Genomic DNA, 16,401 nt, shown 5'->3' with positions numbered 1-16,401 from the left:
AAAGCTCACACTGTACTTCTTTACAGGTTTTTGGTGTCTGTAATTCTTGTCTTTTGCTTTCAGACCAAAATAAACGCACACAGAGTGAGAGTGTTGTTTCTTTTCAATGACAGCTTAAGTAGCCACTGCGAGCTAGATGTCATGGCGTTGATCAAACAAACATGCATTATTGCTGGTCGTTTCTCCTGTCATAATTTATGGTTGAGTCCAACATACAGCAGATATGTAAGTATTTTACACTCACTGCATTGTTGTCACTAGCTCTGTTGTCACTAACAATTTCTTACATGGTTTCTTCATTCTTATATAATACTTACCCCTGGTCAGTGTCGTAATTGGTTGTCGTTGGCCTTTACTTGCAGTTAATGTAACCTAGTAATATTGATGTATACGTTATTATTGTATTTGTTTCCACAAATAAACAGCAGTCATTATTTAGAATGGTTGCTTAGGTCTAGGACAGTTGACATGGCGTCTACTTATATAGGCCAAGATTTAGACTCTAGTATACGTATTTATCGATTCTGACGTAATCATTGACGATGACGTCAGAATCGATATATACGTCTACGAGAGTCTAAACTTGGGCTAAGTATACCCCATGTCAACTGTCCTAGATCGATAAATACATCTCGAGAGTTCAAATTTTGGGCTAGGGTCTATGGACCAGAGCTATGGTCCAGACAGGGTTCCTTGAGGGGGTAGTCTGTGTATGAACTAATGCATACCAAATAATTGAGGCTAAAAGGCGAGAATAACTGCTCCAAATAAGTGGGCAGGAACATAAAAATGTCAATGACAAATTGTTGCTGAATAATAAATGATAATGCTAACTGTTCCGCAGGTGTATGCCAGTGGCATGACCACAGTGGCCAAATCCTCCACGACAGGAAGAGACAGCAGGAAGGATGTATTGGCAGATGATGGCCCTGACCTGCAGGATTTCATTTCTGGGGATCTATCAGAAAAGAGCAAGTGGGATGAGTACAGAGGGAAGCTAAAGAGAGAGAAAGGAGAGAGGTACAAAGTAAACCTAAACATGTAGAATCACATTAATGACCACTTGTCATATGTATTTCATTTGTAACTGGAAGTGGAAGTATATGGTTCAAAGATCAGACATTCCTTGTCCTTACGCAATAGACAGCGATGAACTATCACAAGCACTAGTACTACTACTGTGGCATATCATTCTTACATTTCTTGAAAGACAATCCAAACTTTTATCTTGTTTCAGCAGCTTTATGCAGGGATTAGATGTGTATATTTATTTAGATAAACTTGTATTTGTGCTCTGACAGGCTTAGGCTTCCTCCTTGGTTGAAGACGGAAATTCCGATTGGGAAGAACTTCAACAAGTTAAAGAATACGCTGAGAGACCTTAACTTACACACCGTAAGTGGTGTGCTTGCATGTGCGTGACTTTGTCTTTGTGTCTGTATGAGAGAGTGACATTTTCATTATATTCAGTGTGTTCGTATGGGCCGTAAAGTGGCACTACCTTTTTACCCCTTCGAAAAAAATGCCATAGAATATGGAAATAATTAATCCAAATTTAGACTTGGTCACACTGAAATTAATTTTATAAGTTTTCAAAATGCATCTAAAATTCACTCAACTTAACTATAGTACATACACTGTGTATTTGTGTGATGTCTTTAATATGTGTACTTCCAGGTGTGTGAGGAGGCCAGATGTCCGAATATTGGGGAGTGCTGGGGAGGAGGAGAGTATGCTACAGCCACAGCTACCATAATGGTGAGTCCTCATCTGGATGATTTGTCTGGCAATAACATGAGCCCTGACCTAAGGTTTTTGACCAGCTCAGTGGCCTTGTGGTTAGAGTGTCCGCCCTGAGGTAGGGGTTCGTTCCCCGGCCGGGTCATACCAAAGACTCTAAAAATGGGACCCAGTGCCTCCCTGCTTGACACTCAGCATCAAGGGTTGGATTGGGGGTAAGTCCCTGCGACATACTAGCGTCATGTCCAGGGGGTGTACTTGTACAACAAGCTGCCTCACACTACAGAAACAGGAGATAGGCTCCTGCCCTATGGGCCTCATGGCTCGGCAAAGCTACTTACTTACTGACCTAGGGTTGATATTATTATGATACTGGTCAGCAGTGGGTCAGCAGCTAGAGTGGTCACCTCGGAATCGCAAGAATTTTAGTTAGACCCTGCTCCTCCGAAATGGCGTCACTACCAGTGGGCTTACTTCTATTACTTCTTATCTTCTATTGCCCCGTCCTTGAGCAAGACACTGATAATTATAATACATTATAATAAATTGAGTTTATATTGCACTTCTTATCGAGACAAATCGTCTAGGTTAGTCTAACAGTATGGCTTCTCTGTGAATCTTGTCAGAATGATGTCCAAATATGGATGGATACATTTGGGGGACATACAGTACATACAGACAAACGCTCTTTTCTACACATCTTGCCCCCTAGGCGCAACACCGTAAAATAACACTAATAAAATGGGGGAAATCCAGTGGGTGGGTCACATAAAAAGATTAAAACATTGTAAAAGGCTTAGGGGAAGGCCTGCAGATAAGAGGCCATTTTAAAAACCTCAATTAGTTCTGAGATAGTCCCATAGGAGTTCTAGTTTTATTGTATGCTTGACTGTAGTCAGTATAGTGTCTAGACAACTTGTTTTCTGATGTTCATTGCTGATTTCAGCCAGTATTGGAAAAAGCACTTTCTATATATAATTAAAAGTGGAGGTTATGCTTTCAACATCCAAGTATTTATCAATCACATGGGTCAGAAACTAGTGAAGTAAAAATTTGGAAAATATATATACTTCAGGATTGAAAAGCTACAGTACATTTCACAAGAAAGCAGTGATATATAAATAAACAATGCAAACTATTATCTGTAAAATAATGGCGATAAAATGGGATGTAAGATGTAGCCATGGTATGGACTCTGAAAGAACAAAGTGAGAGACACAGACCTTCTTGTCTTTCGGTGACTATGATGGTGGGTATTTGGATTCTATCAAATTTAAGTTGTAAATAAAGCAGGGAGGTAGACTACTAATACATATAACCCCATAACCTCTCCCTGATCATTTTCTCTTTCCATTTTCTGTCTTTCTCTAGCTGATGGGAGACACGTGCACCCGTGGGTGCCGGTTCTGTTCGGTGAAGACGGCCCGCCGGCCCCCTCCTCTAGATCCAAACGAGCCCTACAACACCGCTAAAGCCATCGCGGCCTGGGGGTTGGACTATGTGGTACTGACCTCTGTAGACAGAGATGGTAAGAAGACAGTGTTTTGTACCAAGATAAATACAGTATTCTACATGTGAGTGAATGTCAGCACTCGCATCAATAGGAACAGGTTATTTTAAAGATGCTCTCACATTACTTATTTGTCAGATATCGCTGATGGAGGGGCGGAGCATATTGCCAACACGGTCACTCAACTGAAGGAGAGGTAAGACAAACGCACCATGTTCTAGAACAGAACTGAATAATGTAATCAAGTCTTCTCATTATTCTGGGACAGTCATTTCCACGATGAAAGGCTGGTTTATCTAGTTGACATAACGGCACTATTGTGTTAATAAGTTTCAAACTAATTGATTTAATCGATTATAACAGTGGTTTTCAACCCATTTTGTATCAAGGCCCATTATTTATTCTGCATTTGAGCCACGGACCACCATTTGATGAGATTTAGCCTCTCACCCAAAACGTTGGATATTTTCTTGTCGTTGGATAAGATTTTGTCCACAATTCCATGCTGTATTGATGTTGGTACCATTAGGAGAGGTTAAGTAATGCAGATGATTAACAATAATTTAACTCTTTAGAGTGTAACATTAAACCAAATGGACCTGTACTTGTCCATTTGGTTATATTTGACGCTCTCAAGAGTTAAAGATCTATAAGGGTATTTTTGGTTACCAACTCTCCATTTAGCTGGGTACCACCTGGAATCCTCCCCTCAAGGACCACTGGTGGTCCCCGGACCACTGGTGGTCCCCGGACCACTGGTTGAAAACCACTGGATTATAGCAAATTATCTATTTTAATAAAATACGTTCTTGAAAGTAGCGGAAATAGAAGATCTACAAGGAGCTGCAAGGTTATATGAGCTTGTAGATAAGCCAGCCCATTTCAGATATTGTTGTGCAACAACATTAACGAAAGTTTTAAATATGGCTTAAGTGGTTAATCATACTAATCGATTTAGTATAAAACAAGAATTACTAATGTTTTAAAACAGCATTTATCGATTATTCAATGAATCCAAACAGTAATCGATAGAATAACCACTAAGAAAGGAATAAATAGTTGCAGACCTTCACCCTGGTTATTCTCCATCTAGGACTTCTCGGATCCTGGTGGAATGCCTCACTCCTGATTTCCGTGGTGACCTGGCAGCGGTGGAGAAGATCGCCCTGTCAGGGTTGGATGTTTACGCCCACAATGTGGAGACAGTCCGTGAACTGCAAAGGTACTAGCTGGTGCACAGCAGCTGATAATAATATACTGGAACTCAGGTTATGGTACACATCACATTAATGTTTTCTCTAGGTGTATCTGTAAATGTTTAGTACAAACAGAGATTAAGATTATAATTTAGATGACAAAATGGGGAGGGATGGTTATACACATTGACCAGCAGGTGGCACAATGAAGCCAATTCTCAGTACACTGATAAACTAAAAAAATAATTGATTTGTATTGACATTAAGCAAAATAATGCAGTAAGTACAAATATTGTAGCGTATGTATGTATCACGCCGAGTCACTCTTACTTTTGTAGAAACATTTCTATGTTTACATCTGCTTTTAATGTGCATTGCTTTGTAATTGCTCATGATCTGTCACCTCTAATCACAGGCATGTCCGCGATCCAAGAGCGAACTTCAACCAGTCACTAAGCGTGCTCAAACATGCAAAAAAGGTCAAGCCCAACTTGCTTACCAAGACCTCAATTATGCTGGGACTGGGGGAGACCGACGAACAAATACTCAATACCCTGACAGGTGTGTGTTTCTGACTCAAATCCACAGAAATAAGGTGGCTCTACGATGGCTGGATTAGCCCTGTTCAAATTTATTTTAAATGGGTCTTGTGATGTTGTTACAGAGCTGCGGGAGGCAGGGGTGGACTGTCTGACACTGGGCCAGTATATGCAGCCCACCAAACGCCACCTCAAGGTACAATCAGAACATTTCACTCCATCTTCCTTTCACCTTTTGCTACAGTGATTCTGAATCCATAATTTTTTGGCATTTTTATATCTGTTGGATTCAACTGTGATGATCTGTGTCTAGGTGGAAGAGTACGTGACCCCTGAGAGGTTTGCCCACTGGGAGAAGGTTGGGAATGAAATGGGCTTTGCCTACACGGCCAGTGGCCCCCTGGTGCGATCGTCTTATAAAGCAGGTGAGGTGCTGTGATGCTTTTAAGGTTTATAGACCGTGTATGGTGTCACCGGTTTACATATTTTAATTGTTGTTTTATATTGCTGGCTGCACTGTATGTTATTCTGCTATTGGAAAGCACTTTGTAACTTTGTTTTGAAGAGTGCTTTATAAATAAAGTGTATTATTATTATTATTTTGGGCTACCTTGTCATGGTCATATCTGGCTTCCCTCTACAGGAGAGTTCTTCCTGAAGAACCTACTCGAGAAGAGAAAATCAGAAGTCACTATTGCAGAGTGAAAACCTGCTGCCTCCTGTTTTAGCTTTCCCTTCCTTCATTTGACCTCAAGTTAATGCCAGCATCAAAGTGAAGCGTAAACTACGCCACTGCATAATCATATACAATAGTATTCCCATAGGAGGAAGATTATCAGGAAAGTGAGATGCAGTATATAAGTGGGGGACAGGAAATGTGTTGGTTACATCAAGATATGGCGTTTGAATTCCACCTATATAATCCCTTCTTTCACACCCTGTACACTATTTATCTGAGACGCACAAGTCTGGAAACCGCAAGTCTCCTTAGGGCTTCCTGAACCCCCACCCCCACTCACCGTCCCTCTTGGTTGGAAAGCACTGATTTATTACTGCATCAGAGAGTGTGCTTGGAAAAGGAGCAACACATGGTGGAGCAGACATGATAGGCGTAAAAGCTGTTATTAGTTGAGTAATTTTGTTGTCTTATTAAAGAAATGTTCTATATTAGCGACACTGTAGAGTAGACTGTGGTCTGTTCTGTTATTCATAGTTGTGTGTTTGACAACTCTGAAGGTGTGGCATAACTGCATACTGAATAGAATTGTGTGTAATCAAACAAACGGTTGCAAATAGAAAAGCTTGTAATCAATGTGTGCACTTAGCAGGCCACATCCTTGATAATACACATTAACATGAATCCAAGGTATTAGCAAAGATGATTTGTAACCAAGTAAGTAAGTAGCCTTGCCGAGCCATGAGGCCCATAGGGCAGGAGCCTATCTCCTGTTTCTGTAGCGTGAGGCAGCTTGATGTACAAGTACACCCCCTGGACATGACGCTAGTATGTCGCAGGGACTTACCCCCAATCCAACCCTTGATGTTGAGTGTCAAGCAGGGAGGCACTGGGTCCCATTTTTAGAGTCTTTGGTATGACCCGGCCAGGGATTGAACCCTGACCTCCCAGTCTCAGGCCGGACACTAACCACGAGGCCACTGAGCTGGTGATTTGTAACCAAGCAAAACATTTAATCTATTAAGCATCAAAAGCTTGCAACATCACTTGGACTTGGAGACAACTCATCATAGGCGTTTTTGCTATTTTTAACTACCGATTTAGAAGGCATTTGTAGAATCGGCCTCAGGTCTTAATGGGCTAAAGCAGTGGTTCTCAAATGGTGGTATGCAGAGGTACTACAGGCGGAACCTGAGAGAAAATATAAAATGTAAAAACTGGACACAAGTAAATGTGCTCAGGATGCTCTAATTACAAGTCTTGACTCCATTTATTTGTAATATTCTACATTACAAATAATATTCTTATAATATTCTTCAAAAGGTGGGTTATCATTCATAGAATTGGGTGGATATCTCATGTACAAAATAGCTACTTTTCAGGATTCAAATTCAAAAGTGTCAAATTGCAGATCTACAAGCTTCAAAACGCAATGCATTTTGAGCTTGTGTAATTTTTGACACTAGTATGGCAAAGTAGGGCATTACTTCCAATACCCCCCAAAAAGGTTAAAATATAGAGATATGAGGTTTCTGCCCGACAGCAACGATATGCGAAATATAGTGTGCTCTTTTTGTAAGCAACGTAGTTGGGTAAAGGGGGTACTTTGATCCAGAAATCAGGAAAAGAGGGTTTCACTCGTGTGAAGTGAGAGGCACCCACTATATAGTGGCACTGCATGATGATGCAGTGCGGATTCACTGCCATATACATTATGAGACATGAATGCAGTGTTATTATTGTATAAAACAAAATCAGTCACAAGGTGTACTTATATTGGCCACATGACGTCTCACAACGTCAATGTTTGTTTAATTGCTCTGCTACCCTAAACGAACATTAAAAGACATTCGATGTGCGTTAAAAGTGCAAGCTAGCACCCCTCAAAAACTGGAATACTTCCATGTCAGTCTCAAATCTCCAACTAATTATGGTGAGCTAGCTTTGAGCCTCTTATCAAGTTGGAAGGGTTTCTGAAAAAAATAAAAAATACAAAGAATGCTTAAGCGTAAAAACGTTTACACAATATATGTAGTGGGGGTCCCTGCTTTGTCTTTACCTCAGCTAAAGGGTCCTAGACCTGAACAACTTTGAAGACCCCTGTTGTATAACTCCTGTAGAACAAAACAACTATATATCACCACATTTTTTTAAGTAATTTTTTTGTTTAAATGTAGGAGTTGTAGGAAAATAATTAACAAAAATAGTCTCAGGTGATTTTATTTTTATTGCATTGGCCCATTTGGTAAACAGACTCCTTTGATAACATCGCTCATCAACATACACTCAGATGAATTATAAAAAATAGTTTTTAGAAAAACGTATAAAAACTTGTGCCATTGCTAAGGCAATATTGGATTACATTACAGTAAATACTTTATAAGACTACTCTGTTAACATTTGCATTTAAAATAACTGGCGACTGCCAGTTATTAGCAGTACAATAAGACAGTTTCGTGATTGGGTCTTTTTTTTACCACTTCTACATAATTAATTTCATTAACGATCTTCATTCAGAAACCCATTGTCGAGCAGAAGTTGGCCAACAAACCACTTTGTGTATATATAACCATTATTATTATTAAGCACGTTCCAACGAGAATGATTGATTGAAGGTAATTGAAATGTTGGACACCTGCTGCAGAAAGGGTTAAAGGCAGGAATGTAGTGCACATAGTGGGGGAGAAGCAGGGTTCAGATTTTGGCTTTTTTGGTGGGCGGTTCACTGACAGAGTGGCGGCTGGGGCATACAGCTGATTGGGTGTAGGGGATACGTGACGCTGTCACTTTCTTTCCAATGGTCTCAATCTGAAAAACAACATGAAAGTTGCTATTGTTAACCAAAGGCACTTCTAGGAAACGAAAAAGCTCGTAAAAACCTGTAAAGCTCGTAAGAAACTAAATATTTGCTTTGGCGGAAAAGAACAAAATAAAAGTGTGTATGTATATTCTTTTCAGGCCCCTCTGTGATTACCTGGAAGCCTATGTTCTGTAGTTCAGGATGGAGATGGTCCAACACTCTCCGGCCATCAAATAAAAAGGCTGGCTTAAGCATCTTCTTGTAGATCTTTTCGTAGTCCAGCTCCTGTGGAGAAACATGAGGGGTTAGCTCTTGTCAATTCAAGCTGTTTACATTTCCTTAATGATTCCAGACTTACATTTTGTGTGTGTGTGTGTGTGTGTGTGTGTGTGTGTGTGTGTGTGTGTGTGTGTGTGTGTGTGTGTGTGTGTGTGTGCGTGTGTGTGTGTGTGTGTGTCTGACCTTAAACATGTCCCACTCGGTACAGATGACCACTGCGTGTGCACCGTGGCAAGCTTCATAGGGATCTGTTGTCACGGTCACCAACTCAGACACTTAATAAAGAGAAGTGAGAAAAAAGCCACCCACAGTAAGTAATCAGCAACGAGTCATCAGTCTCTCAATGCTTAGTAATACTTATGGTCAAGGTTCATTCAGTGTGTTCACCCAAGGAAAATATGAGCAATAACCGTTTTTAAAAGGACACCCCCCTCCCCTTTCATAAAATAAATAAATTGATAATTCAGAATATATCAAGATTCCTACCGGTTTTCCAATTAAAAAACCCATGATTCTACTTACTTTTGGTCAGTGTTTATACATTAATAATTTAATTGACTGGGCAGTTAGACAGTCAATTTATACTGTAGCCCTCAATTACTATAGGTTTGCTAAGACTGAATTTCATTTAAAGGGATAGTTCACCCCCAAAATGACTTTTTTCTATTTACCCCATGGTAATTTGATGACCAGCAGTCGTTCCCTATGGAGACACAAAGGAGACTCTGTGTCTCCATACGGGTAAACCTTTTTGTTTCTCCTTCTTTTGGGGGGCGGGGGTTGGGAGGGTGGTATTAATGAGTATTAAGGACTTTTCAAATTAATTCACGTCTTTATTAATTTTTTACACCAGTTACCTCTTTCTGGGTTGTCCTCTGAGATGTTGGGCTGGGAGAGGTCGTGAATGATTTGTTCCTTAAGGACTTTTGGATCATAGATGAACAGCTTGGCCCCCTCATCCATCAGATACTTGGAAATGTAGATACTCGATGACTCTCTGGGGTTCGAAACACAAACATGCAGCTTTTGTCAATATATAGCCACGCCCAAAAGTAGATAAATGTTCAGCATGCACCTTGACCTTGTATACACACCTACACCTAGGCCCTGGCAAGTGATAACAATGTAATGATTAATTGAATAAACTGTGGAATTTAAATATCTGCAAGAGTGTGATAGGATCTTTTACAGAACAGAGCTGTTTGTTGGCGTGACAAGAGGGAATGAGGTGTGTAAATAATATAAGTTCACCAATTTAAACCTGGCACCCCTGTTTTTGGCATGGCATTGACTGCGAACATCTTTAAAACTTTGAAAATAACAGATCTACAAGCTCAGATATTTTTACTAGTCGCCATACAACAAAGTACCGTACCCAGCGTATATAGGGCCTCAGAAGAAGCTGAAGTGATTTGAGACCTACCTCGTGTCACCCGTGTCTTTTTTAAACGAGAAACCTAGCAGGGCGATCTTCTTGCCAGTGACAGTGTTGAAAAGACAGTCTATGATCCTGCAAGCAAATCGTCTCCTCTGGTACTCATTCATGTCGATGACCTGAGATAAAGAATCGGAGAGATGATGAGGTAAAATAATATTAAATGGTGCATTTATATAGCGCCTTTATCGAAGGCGCTTTGCATGGATGTTGAGACACAACATAATCCAAGATATATTGATATAGTGCTGTGAAATGTATAGTTTAGTTCCCACCTGCTGCCAGTAATTGGCCACCTCGGGGAGGTTGAGGGCCTCACAGAGGTACACAAGATTCAATACATCCTTCTGGAAACAGCTGCCACCAAAACCTGGTCAGAGAGAGACAGAGCAAGCACATTAAGCCAGATTTGAACAGAACAAACCACTGACAGTAAACCTTTCTTAGTTGACTGGGGCCCCTAGGGGGTTTATAATCCCACCACCCCCTCATATTTTCCCTGTACACCACATCTACACCAAAATAACCTATATAAGGTCACAACGAAACCTGATGCAACATGTTGTCGGCCGGGGTTCACGTGGTTATGCAATAACATTTCAGTGCAAACCTATGCGCTGTGGCATAGGTCTCTCTCTTACCTATGCTGGCTTTGAGGAACTTGCTGCCTATCCTCTGGTCCATGCCGATAGCCTTAGCGACCTCCTCCACGTCAGCGCCGGTGGCTTCACACAGAGCACTGATACTGTTGATGCTGCTGATCCGCTGGGCCAGGAATGCATTGGCCGTCTACACACACAGTACATAGGTTTTGTATATTGGAATAAAAAAAGACACTTGTGGATACGCTTACGCTGCATTCACACTAGTGGTAACAGAACACAACAAGTCATTTTAAATGGAAGCCAGCAACATGAAGCTAAAAAATAAGCTAGAAATCCACCACTTGACGGGCACATAACAAAAACAAGTTCTATTGACTTAAAACTTTTCAGCACTTCAATGACGCAGTGAAGCATCAATCAATCTTATCTTTTTGTTTCTCCACCTCCACTCCCCTTCTTTCTCAACCACAATTCCTGCTCCGTTCTGTGAACTGAAGAAGAACTACATTCTTGCCGTTAAACCAGTGCCCCGTGCCATCTAACCCAACCCTTTTTCATTTACGCAATGTGGCTGACCACGCTTGGATCATTTTCATTGTTTCCGCTCGTGTGAACGCAGCATTACAGACAAAAAGTAATTGCCTTGCATACCAGTTTGGAAAGCTCAGAGGACCATGTGTTTGTGGTGATGATGCGTTCCTTGGGTACCCAGTTCTCATACACTGCACACAGTGCTCTGATTGCCCTTTGACCTTCCACTGTCTCATCTCCACCAATCAAAACACGGTCGGGCACCTTCAGGTCACGCACAGCAGTTCCTTCCGCAAGGAACTCTGGGTTGGAAAGCACCTAGACAGATGTGGGGAACATTGTTTTTTTTTTAGTAACTTGCATAATGACAGACCTGAGAGTGTTACGGCCCTGGTCTGTATGAATAAAGGGAAAGTTGTAATATAGGTAGGGTTAGCTCTAGAACAACACAGAGACACACAAACATACCTGCAGATTGAGACTAGGTTTAGTGTTCGCGTCAAATATACGCCTAATGCTCTCGGCAGCCCGGACAGGAACTGTACTCTTCTCTGTGACGAGCTTGTAGCCATCAGAAACCTCCACGATCCGCCTGGCACATGCCTCGATGTATTTCAGGTCAGCTGCACGGCCTTTCCCCATCCCGTAGGTCTTGGTGGGGGTATTCACCTGTAGTTGGAGAATAACTTTATATGGATTCCAATGCCACCAAGATACAGCCATTCAATCACTCATTCGTACTTGTGGTGTGTAATTTTGGTTGTATTTAGTTTTGCATTGTCAAACAGTAGCAAGCATAGTAAATCACATGTGAAAGTAGTGTGTTTGTAACAGGCATGGTAACTAGAGGACTCACAGAGATGAAGACTAGATCAGCATCCCTTATGGCAGAATCAATGTCTGTAGAGAAAAACAGATTCCGTCCTCTACATGACTCAACCACCTCGTTCAGGCCCGGCTGGAGAAAGGAAGAAAGAAAAAGGGAAATTGGGTGGACCCTCAAAATGATATGCATTTGGTTGCCGACCAATCTGGAGGTTCCAGCCTTCCAGGGACCATTGTTCCCTACTTCCCTTATACATAATTATATTCAAAGATTTGCACACATTTTCAAGATTTTCCAAAAGTAGCAGTTCGACAAGCTCGTAGCACTTTGGGCTTGTATATCTGCTATTTTTAAATATCCAAAGTATAAAATTATGATTAAAGTGGTTACAAAGATGCTTTCCCGGTTTTAACGTTACTTTCACAAGTGGTCATGAGGACTGTGTCACCACCATCCCCCCCTTTACACCAACATTGGTCAGTACTAGTCACCCTTGACGTCATTAGAGCTACAACTCAACGGCTGACAACTTGAGAAGTTGCAACATCGAGGAGTCTGGAACTCATTAAGGCTCTTTTTTCCCTTTTTTTTGTTCTCTGAGCATTAGTGAGCAATAGCCTAGAGATCTTGAAACTGGCCAAAACTGTTCCCTTTCTAGATGCCAGGATGGCTGTAGTGACTCTGAATGGGGTGGGGCCAAACATGAAGCACTAAGAAAGTTAAACACAGGTTACAGGCTAATTTATTGCCCATAATGACCAGGGGCCTCCAGCTGTGCTTTGATCTCTTACACAAGCTCCAGCCATGAATTTACTTTAGAGAGTGATGGTTTTATGGACAATTACCTCATATATGGGCAGTGTCTCCGAGTTCCAAGCTTTGATTCTAGCCTCATTGATATCCACAACAGTCACTGTGATCCCCGGACACATTTGGGCAATCACACTGCACGTTGGCCCTCCGACATACCCTGCGCCAATGCAACAGATCTTCTTTATCTGAAACATCTGGAGAAGAGAGTGTTGTTAGAGGTACTCGCTATTATGAAACATTTAAGATACAGTAGCAATAAGTGCGGGGGGGGGGGGGGGGGGGTTCTAATAAAACACACCGGCAAAATACCATAAAAAGACCTACAGCATTGCTGGTTTAAGCAATAACTCGGAACAGGCTATGGCATATTGTCTCTGTTGCTGCAATTTCCCCACGGCGATGTATAATGATCTATTCATTAGACTGGGATCAAGTCCCTTTTTGCTGATCCGGTCTGGGTCTAGACTCTAGAGTGGATACGGAAACAGACTAGTGCTGGCATGTGAGTGCACTGCAAAAATTACCGAATGCATTAGGCGGGCTCTAGACTGGTTGATTCGGAATAGAAACCAGGCTTTACATGTACTGAGGAAAGCCTTATATATTGATATAACAATGTAATTACCACAAATACCGTACTTTCAACAAAAAAGAAACCCTGGATTGCCTACACACACACAAAGGTAGTTTGACTATAAATATTTCTTTCTTCAAGTTAGTTAGCATGGCTGCATGTCGTCCTTTACAGTTTTTGATACTTGCATAGAAACAGAACATACCACAAATAAATACCATAAATAGTACAACCACACCTTTGACTGTTTGAATACCCTTTTCCTGACACCATTCATCAAAGATCAAAGCTTTTGACGGCCCACCCCGGCACCCCCCTGGATGTTTCCCTGGAGACATTGATTGCTTTATCTGGTTCCTCCATAGTTAATTAGTTAATAGTAAATGTCTCCACCTTGATAATCTGTAATAGATAAAGGGATTTCCATATCTGTGGCAAGGCATACTGTGCGTTCTTATCAATGGTAAATGGTTATCACACCGACATTAATCATACTGTGTGTTAATTTGATCAATCTTTTGTAACATTCGAATCAGAATACAAAACATTGTATTGTGATCCTTAAAATGATCCTTCCTAAATTTGCTAGATCGCTTTTGATTTATACGCAGTGGTGTAAAGTAACTAAGTACATTTAGTTAAGTACTGTACTGTACCAAGTACAATTTGGAGGTATTTGTACTTCTACTCCACTACGAGGCGGTGGCTCAGGGGTAGAGTATTTTTACAGTCTATGGTAGAGTGGCTGGATGGTAACTGCAAGGTTGCCAGTTCGAACCCGGGCTCCCCCAGAGTTAGTGTCAAAGTGTCCTTGAGCAAGACACTGAACCCCTAATTGCTCCTGATGTGCTGGTTGGTCTATGTAAAGCGCCTTGGATAATTGAGATTTACATCTCAGAGGCAAATATTGTGCTTTTACTCCTCTACATTTATTTTAAAACTAAACTAGTTACTTTGTAGATTTGTATTATTATTATTACAAAACATACATTAACCACTTCAGTTCGATATACATTTCGACCATTTGTAATAGCCGATCTACAAGCTCACAATGCATCGTGTGATGCATTGTGTCTGTCTGCATAGTGAGTACTTTAAGTACATTTTAATGCCAATACTTTTGTACTTTTATGCAAGTACATTTTTAATTCCAGGCTTTTACTTGTAACGGTAATTCTACACTCCATGTTCTCAAGAACATGAGTCTTCAAAAGGGGGTCCTCAGAGTTCATTACAGAGCAATTTTTCTCTGATAGGAACAACAAAAGGAAGGAATCAAATACTAACACGAATAGAACATATTAGCAAAGATAATGTGTGAAACAAGCAAACACAAAAACATTTCATTTACACAACTGTGTCAAATGAATTCTATCTATGAAGCCATCAACGCTGCAGCATTACTTGGAGGCAACCCATAGTCCCTTAGATTCAATTTAGCCACTTCATAGTCACTGTACTTTAGCTGAGCTAGTCTCAAACCTCCATCTCTCAATAGTCAACAGACATTGATGAGAGAATCGGAAAGTCGCTTATCAAGTTCAATTTAAGGCTTAAAAGACCCCCCCCCACACACACACACACACACACACACACACAGTGGGGGTCCCTGACTCCCTGCCTCTCTCTCCCATGGCGTGTAAAACGTTGAAGAACCCTTCTCAAGAAGATGATCGATTTCCTAATCCTTCCCAGGTTGTGGTTCGTTCTATGCTGGAATAATGTTAACAGTAAAACCTTGTCAAGGGGGGATAAAGACCCATTCAGTTCAGCCAAGTAAGCCACGTATGATCCAAGCAGAACAGAAGGAGCCTTTTATTCCAGCTAACCTTAAATCCGTTAGGTAGGCAAGTTACAAGTTCGTTGTAATGATACGATTATTGAAGATCTTTGAAAATGCTCTCCTATGACGACATGTCCAAATAGGGGACGCCGGTGTTTAAGTGGTTACGTTAGTCAGGACTCAGGAGAAGTTTCACTTTCTAACCAAACTGGACCTTTTTCTTGTAACTGTAACATCATGAATGAATGGAGGCATAGTTTCGTTAGCTAGCTAATGTTAGCATCCATGCTAGCTACATTACCTGTGGTGCCAACTCGACAATCTGATAAATCTGTACTAATGTGTAGAATTCAGCAAATACCTTCGTGAAGCAGCAGTCGATCGTGGAAGTTGTTGAATGGATCTTGGAATCTGTCTGTCCGAATGTCACGACAAATTACTTGAATTTACAGCATAGATTTCTCTCCCAACTTTCTAAACGACTGAACCTAGAAGTATAATGTAACTCTCAGTCTATCACACAACCCAACGGCCAACCCAGCCCTCTAGTACTTCTTCTATTGCTGTAGTCTGGACTGACTCTGGTCTCTGTACTCACACAGTCACACACAGACACACACACCTCTAGTTCATAGCGCCGTTATAAAGGCTCTAAGACCAGCCCTCTAAGCTGAGCTGGGGGGGGGGGGGGGGCGGGGGGGTTAGCCCGGCAGGGAAGCTACTTCCGACCGGGTCCTCTATTTTCAAAGTAAGTGTAAAAGTGTCAGTGTCAGTTGTTCTATTGAATTTAATAATAATAAAGCGATCTATGAAAACGTGCATTTACCGTCAGTTATATAAAGTGTATAATACATTAATATAATACATTCACCTTTGCAGCCAAGTGGCCCTTTCTCTCCTGCAACTGTACTGATAAGACCCATTTAAAATCCCAAACATGGAATATACTTGGAGCCTTGGACGGTCGGACCATGCGTTATTATGCCACATATAATACCTGTCCCAGGTCCGCCACATGTAGGCTATACAGTGAATAACTTCCCAGTCTTGCTGGGTAACTCCTTTAACCCCGACATCGCAATTTTGGGCATTAG

At 41.2% G+C, this 16,401-nt stretch overlaps 2 protein-coding genes across 2 annotated transcripts; one reads left to right on the top strand and one right to left on the bottom strand.

Moving 5' to 3' along the window:
- Positions 1-76: 76 nt before the first annotated feature.
- lias (lipoic acid synthetase) lies at positions 77-6,166 on the top strand. The gene is made up of 11 exons (XM_080755742.1): positions 77-225; positions 845-1,020; positions 1,302-1,395; positions 1,678-1,758; positions 3,112-3,268; positions 3,389-3,446; positions 4,344-4,472; positions 4,862-5,007; positions 5,111-5,181; positions 5,299-5,410; positions 5,629-6,166. Exons 1-11 carry the CDS (start codon positions 142-144, stop codon positions 5,688-5,690), a joined length of 1,170 nt encoding a protein of 389 aa, XP_080611868.1. The 5' UTR covers positions 77-141; the 3' UTR covers positions 5,691-6,166.
- Positions 6,167-7,870: 1,704 nt separating this feature from the next.
- On the bottom strand, positions 7,871-15,922 carry ugdh (UDP-glucose 6-dehydrogenase). Its single transcript, XM_080759145.1, has 12 exons — positions 15,669-15,922; positions 12,983-13,144; positions 12,168-12,269; positions 11,780-11,980; positions 11,432-11,629; positions 10,817-10,964; positions 10,451-10,545; positions 10,164-10,294; positions 9,598-9,737; positions 8,924-9,015; positions 8,636-8,746; positions 7,871-8,469 (listed from the first exon to the last, which is right to left on the bottom strand). The coding sequence occupies exons 2-12, from the start codon at positions 13,142-13,144 to the stop codon at positions 8,356-8,358; spliced, it is 1,494 nt and encodes a 497-aa protein (XP_080615271.1). The 5' UTR covers positions 15,669-15,922; the 3' UTR covers positions 7,871-8,355.
- Positions 15,923-16,401: the final 479 nt, after the last annotated feature.

The sequence above is a fragment of the Protomyctophum bolini genome (genome assembly GCF_963924005.1).
Source record: "Protomyctophum bolini genome assembly, chromosome: 3".
NCBI classification, from domain to species: Eukaryota; Metazoa; Chordata; class Actinopteri; order Myctophiformes; family Myctophidae; genus Protomyctophum; species Protomyctophum bolini.
This window is presented reverse-complemented; position numbering and strand designations above follow the sequence as displayed.

Bases quoted from the DNA above. Each gene is read 5' to 3' on its own strand.
- lias (XM_080755742.1), top strand. From the start codon at position 142: ATGGCGTTGATCAAACAAACATGCATTATTGCTGGTCGTTTCTCCTGT. The intron at 1,021-1,301 runs GTACAAAGTAAA...GTGCTCTGACAG, and splicing joins AAGAGAGAGAAAGGAGAGAG to GCTTAGGCTTCCTCCTTGGT. The intron at 3,269-3,388 runs GTAAGAAGACAG...CTTATTTGTCAG, and splicing joins GACCTCTGTAGACAGAGATG to ATATCGCTGATGGAGGGGCG.
- ugdh (XM_080759145.1), bottom strand. From the start codon at position 13,144: ATGTTTCAGATAAAGAAGATCTGTTGCATTGGCGCAGGGTATGTCGGA. The intron at 9,738-10,163 runs GTAGGTCTCAAA...TTCGAACCCCAG, and splicing joins AAAGACACGGGTGACACGAG to AGAGTCATCGAGTATCTACA. The intron at 8,747-8,923 runs GTCAGACACACA...GTTTCTCCACAG, and splicing joins CCGAGTGGGACATGTTTAAG to GAGCTGGACTACGAAAAGAT.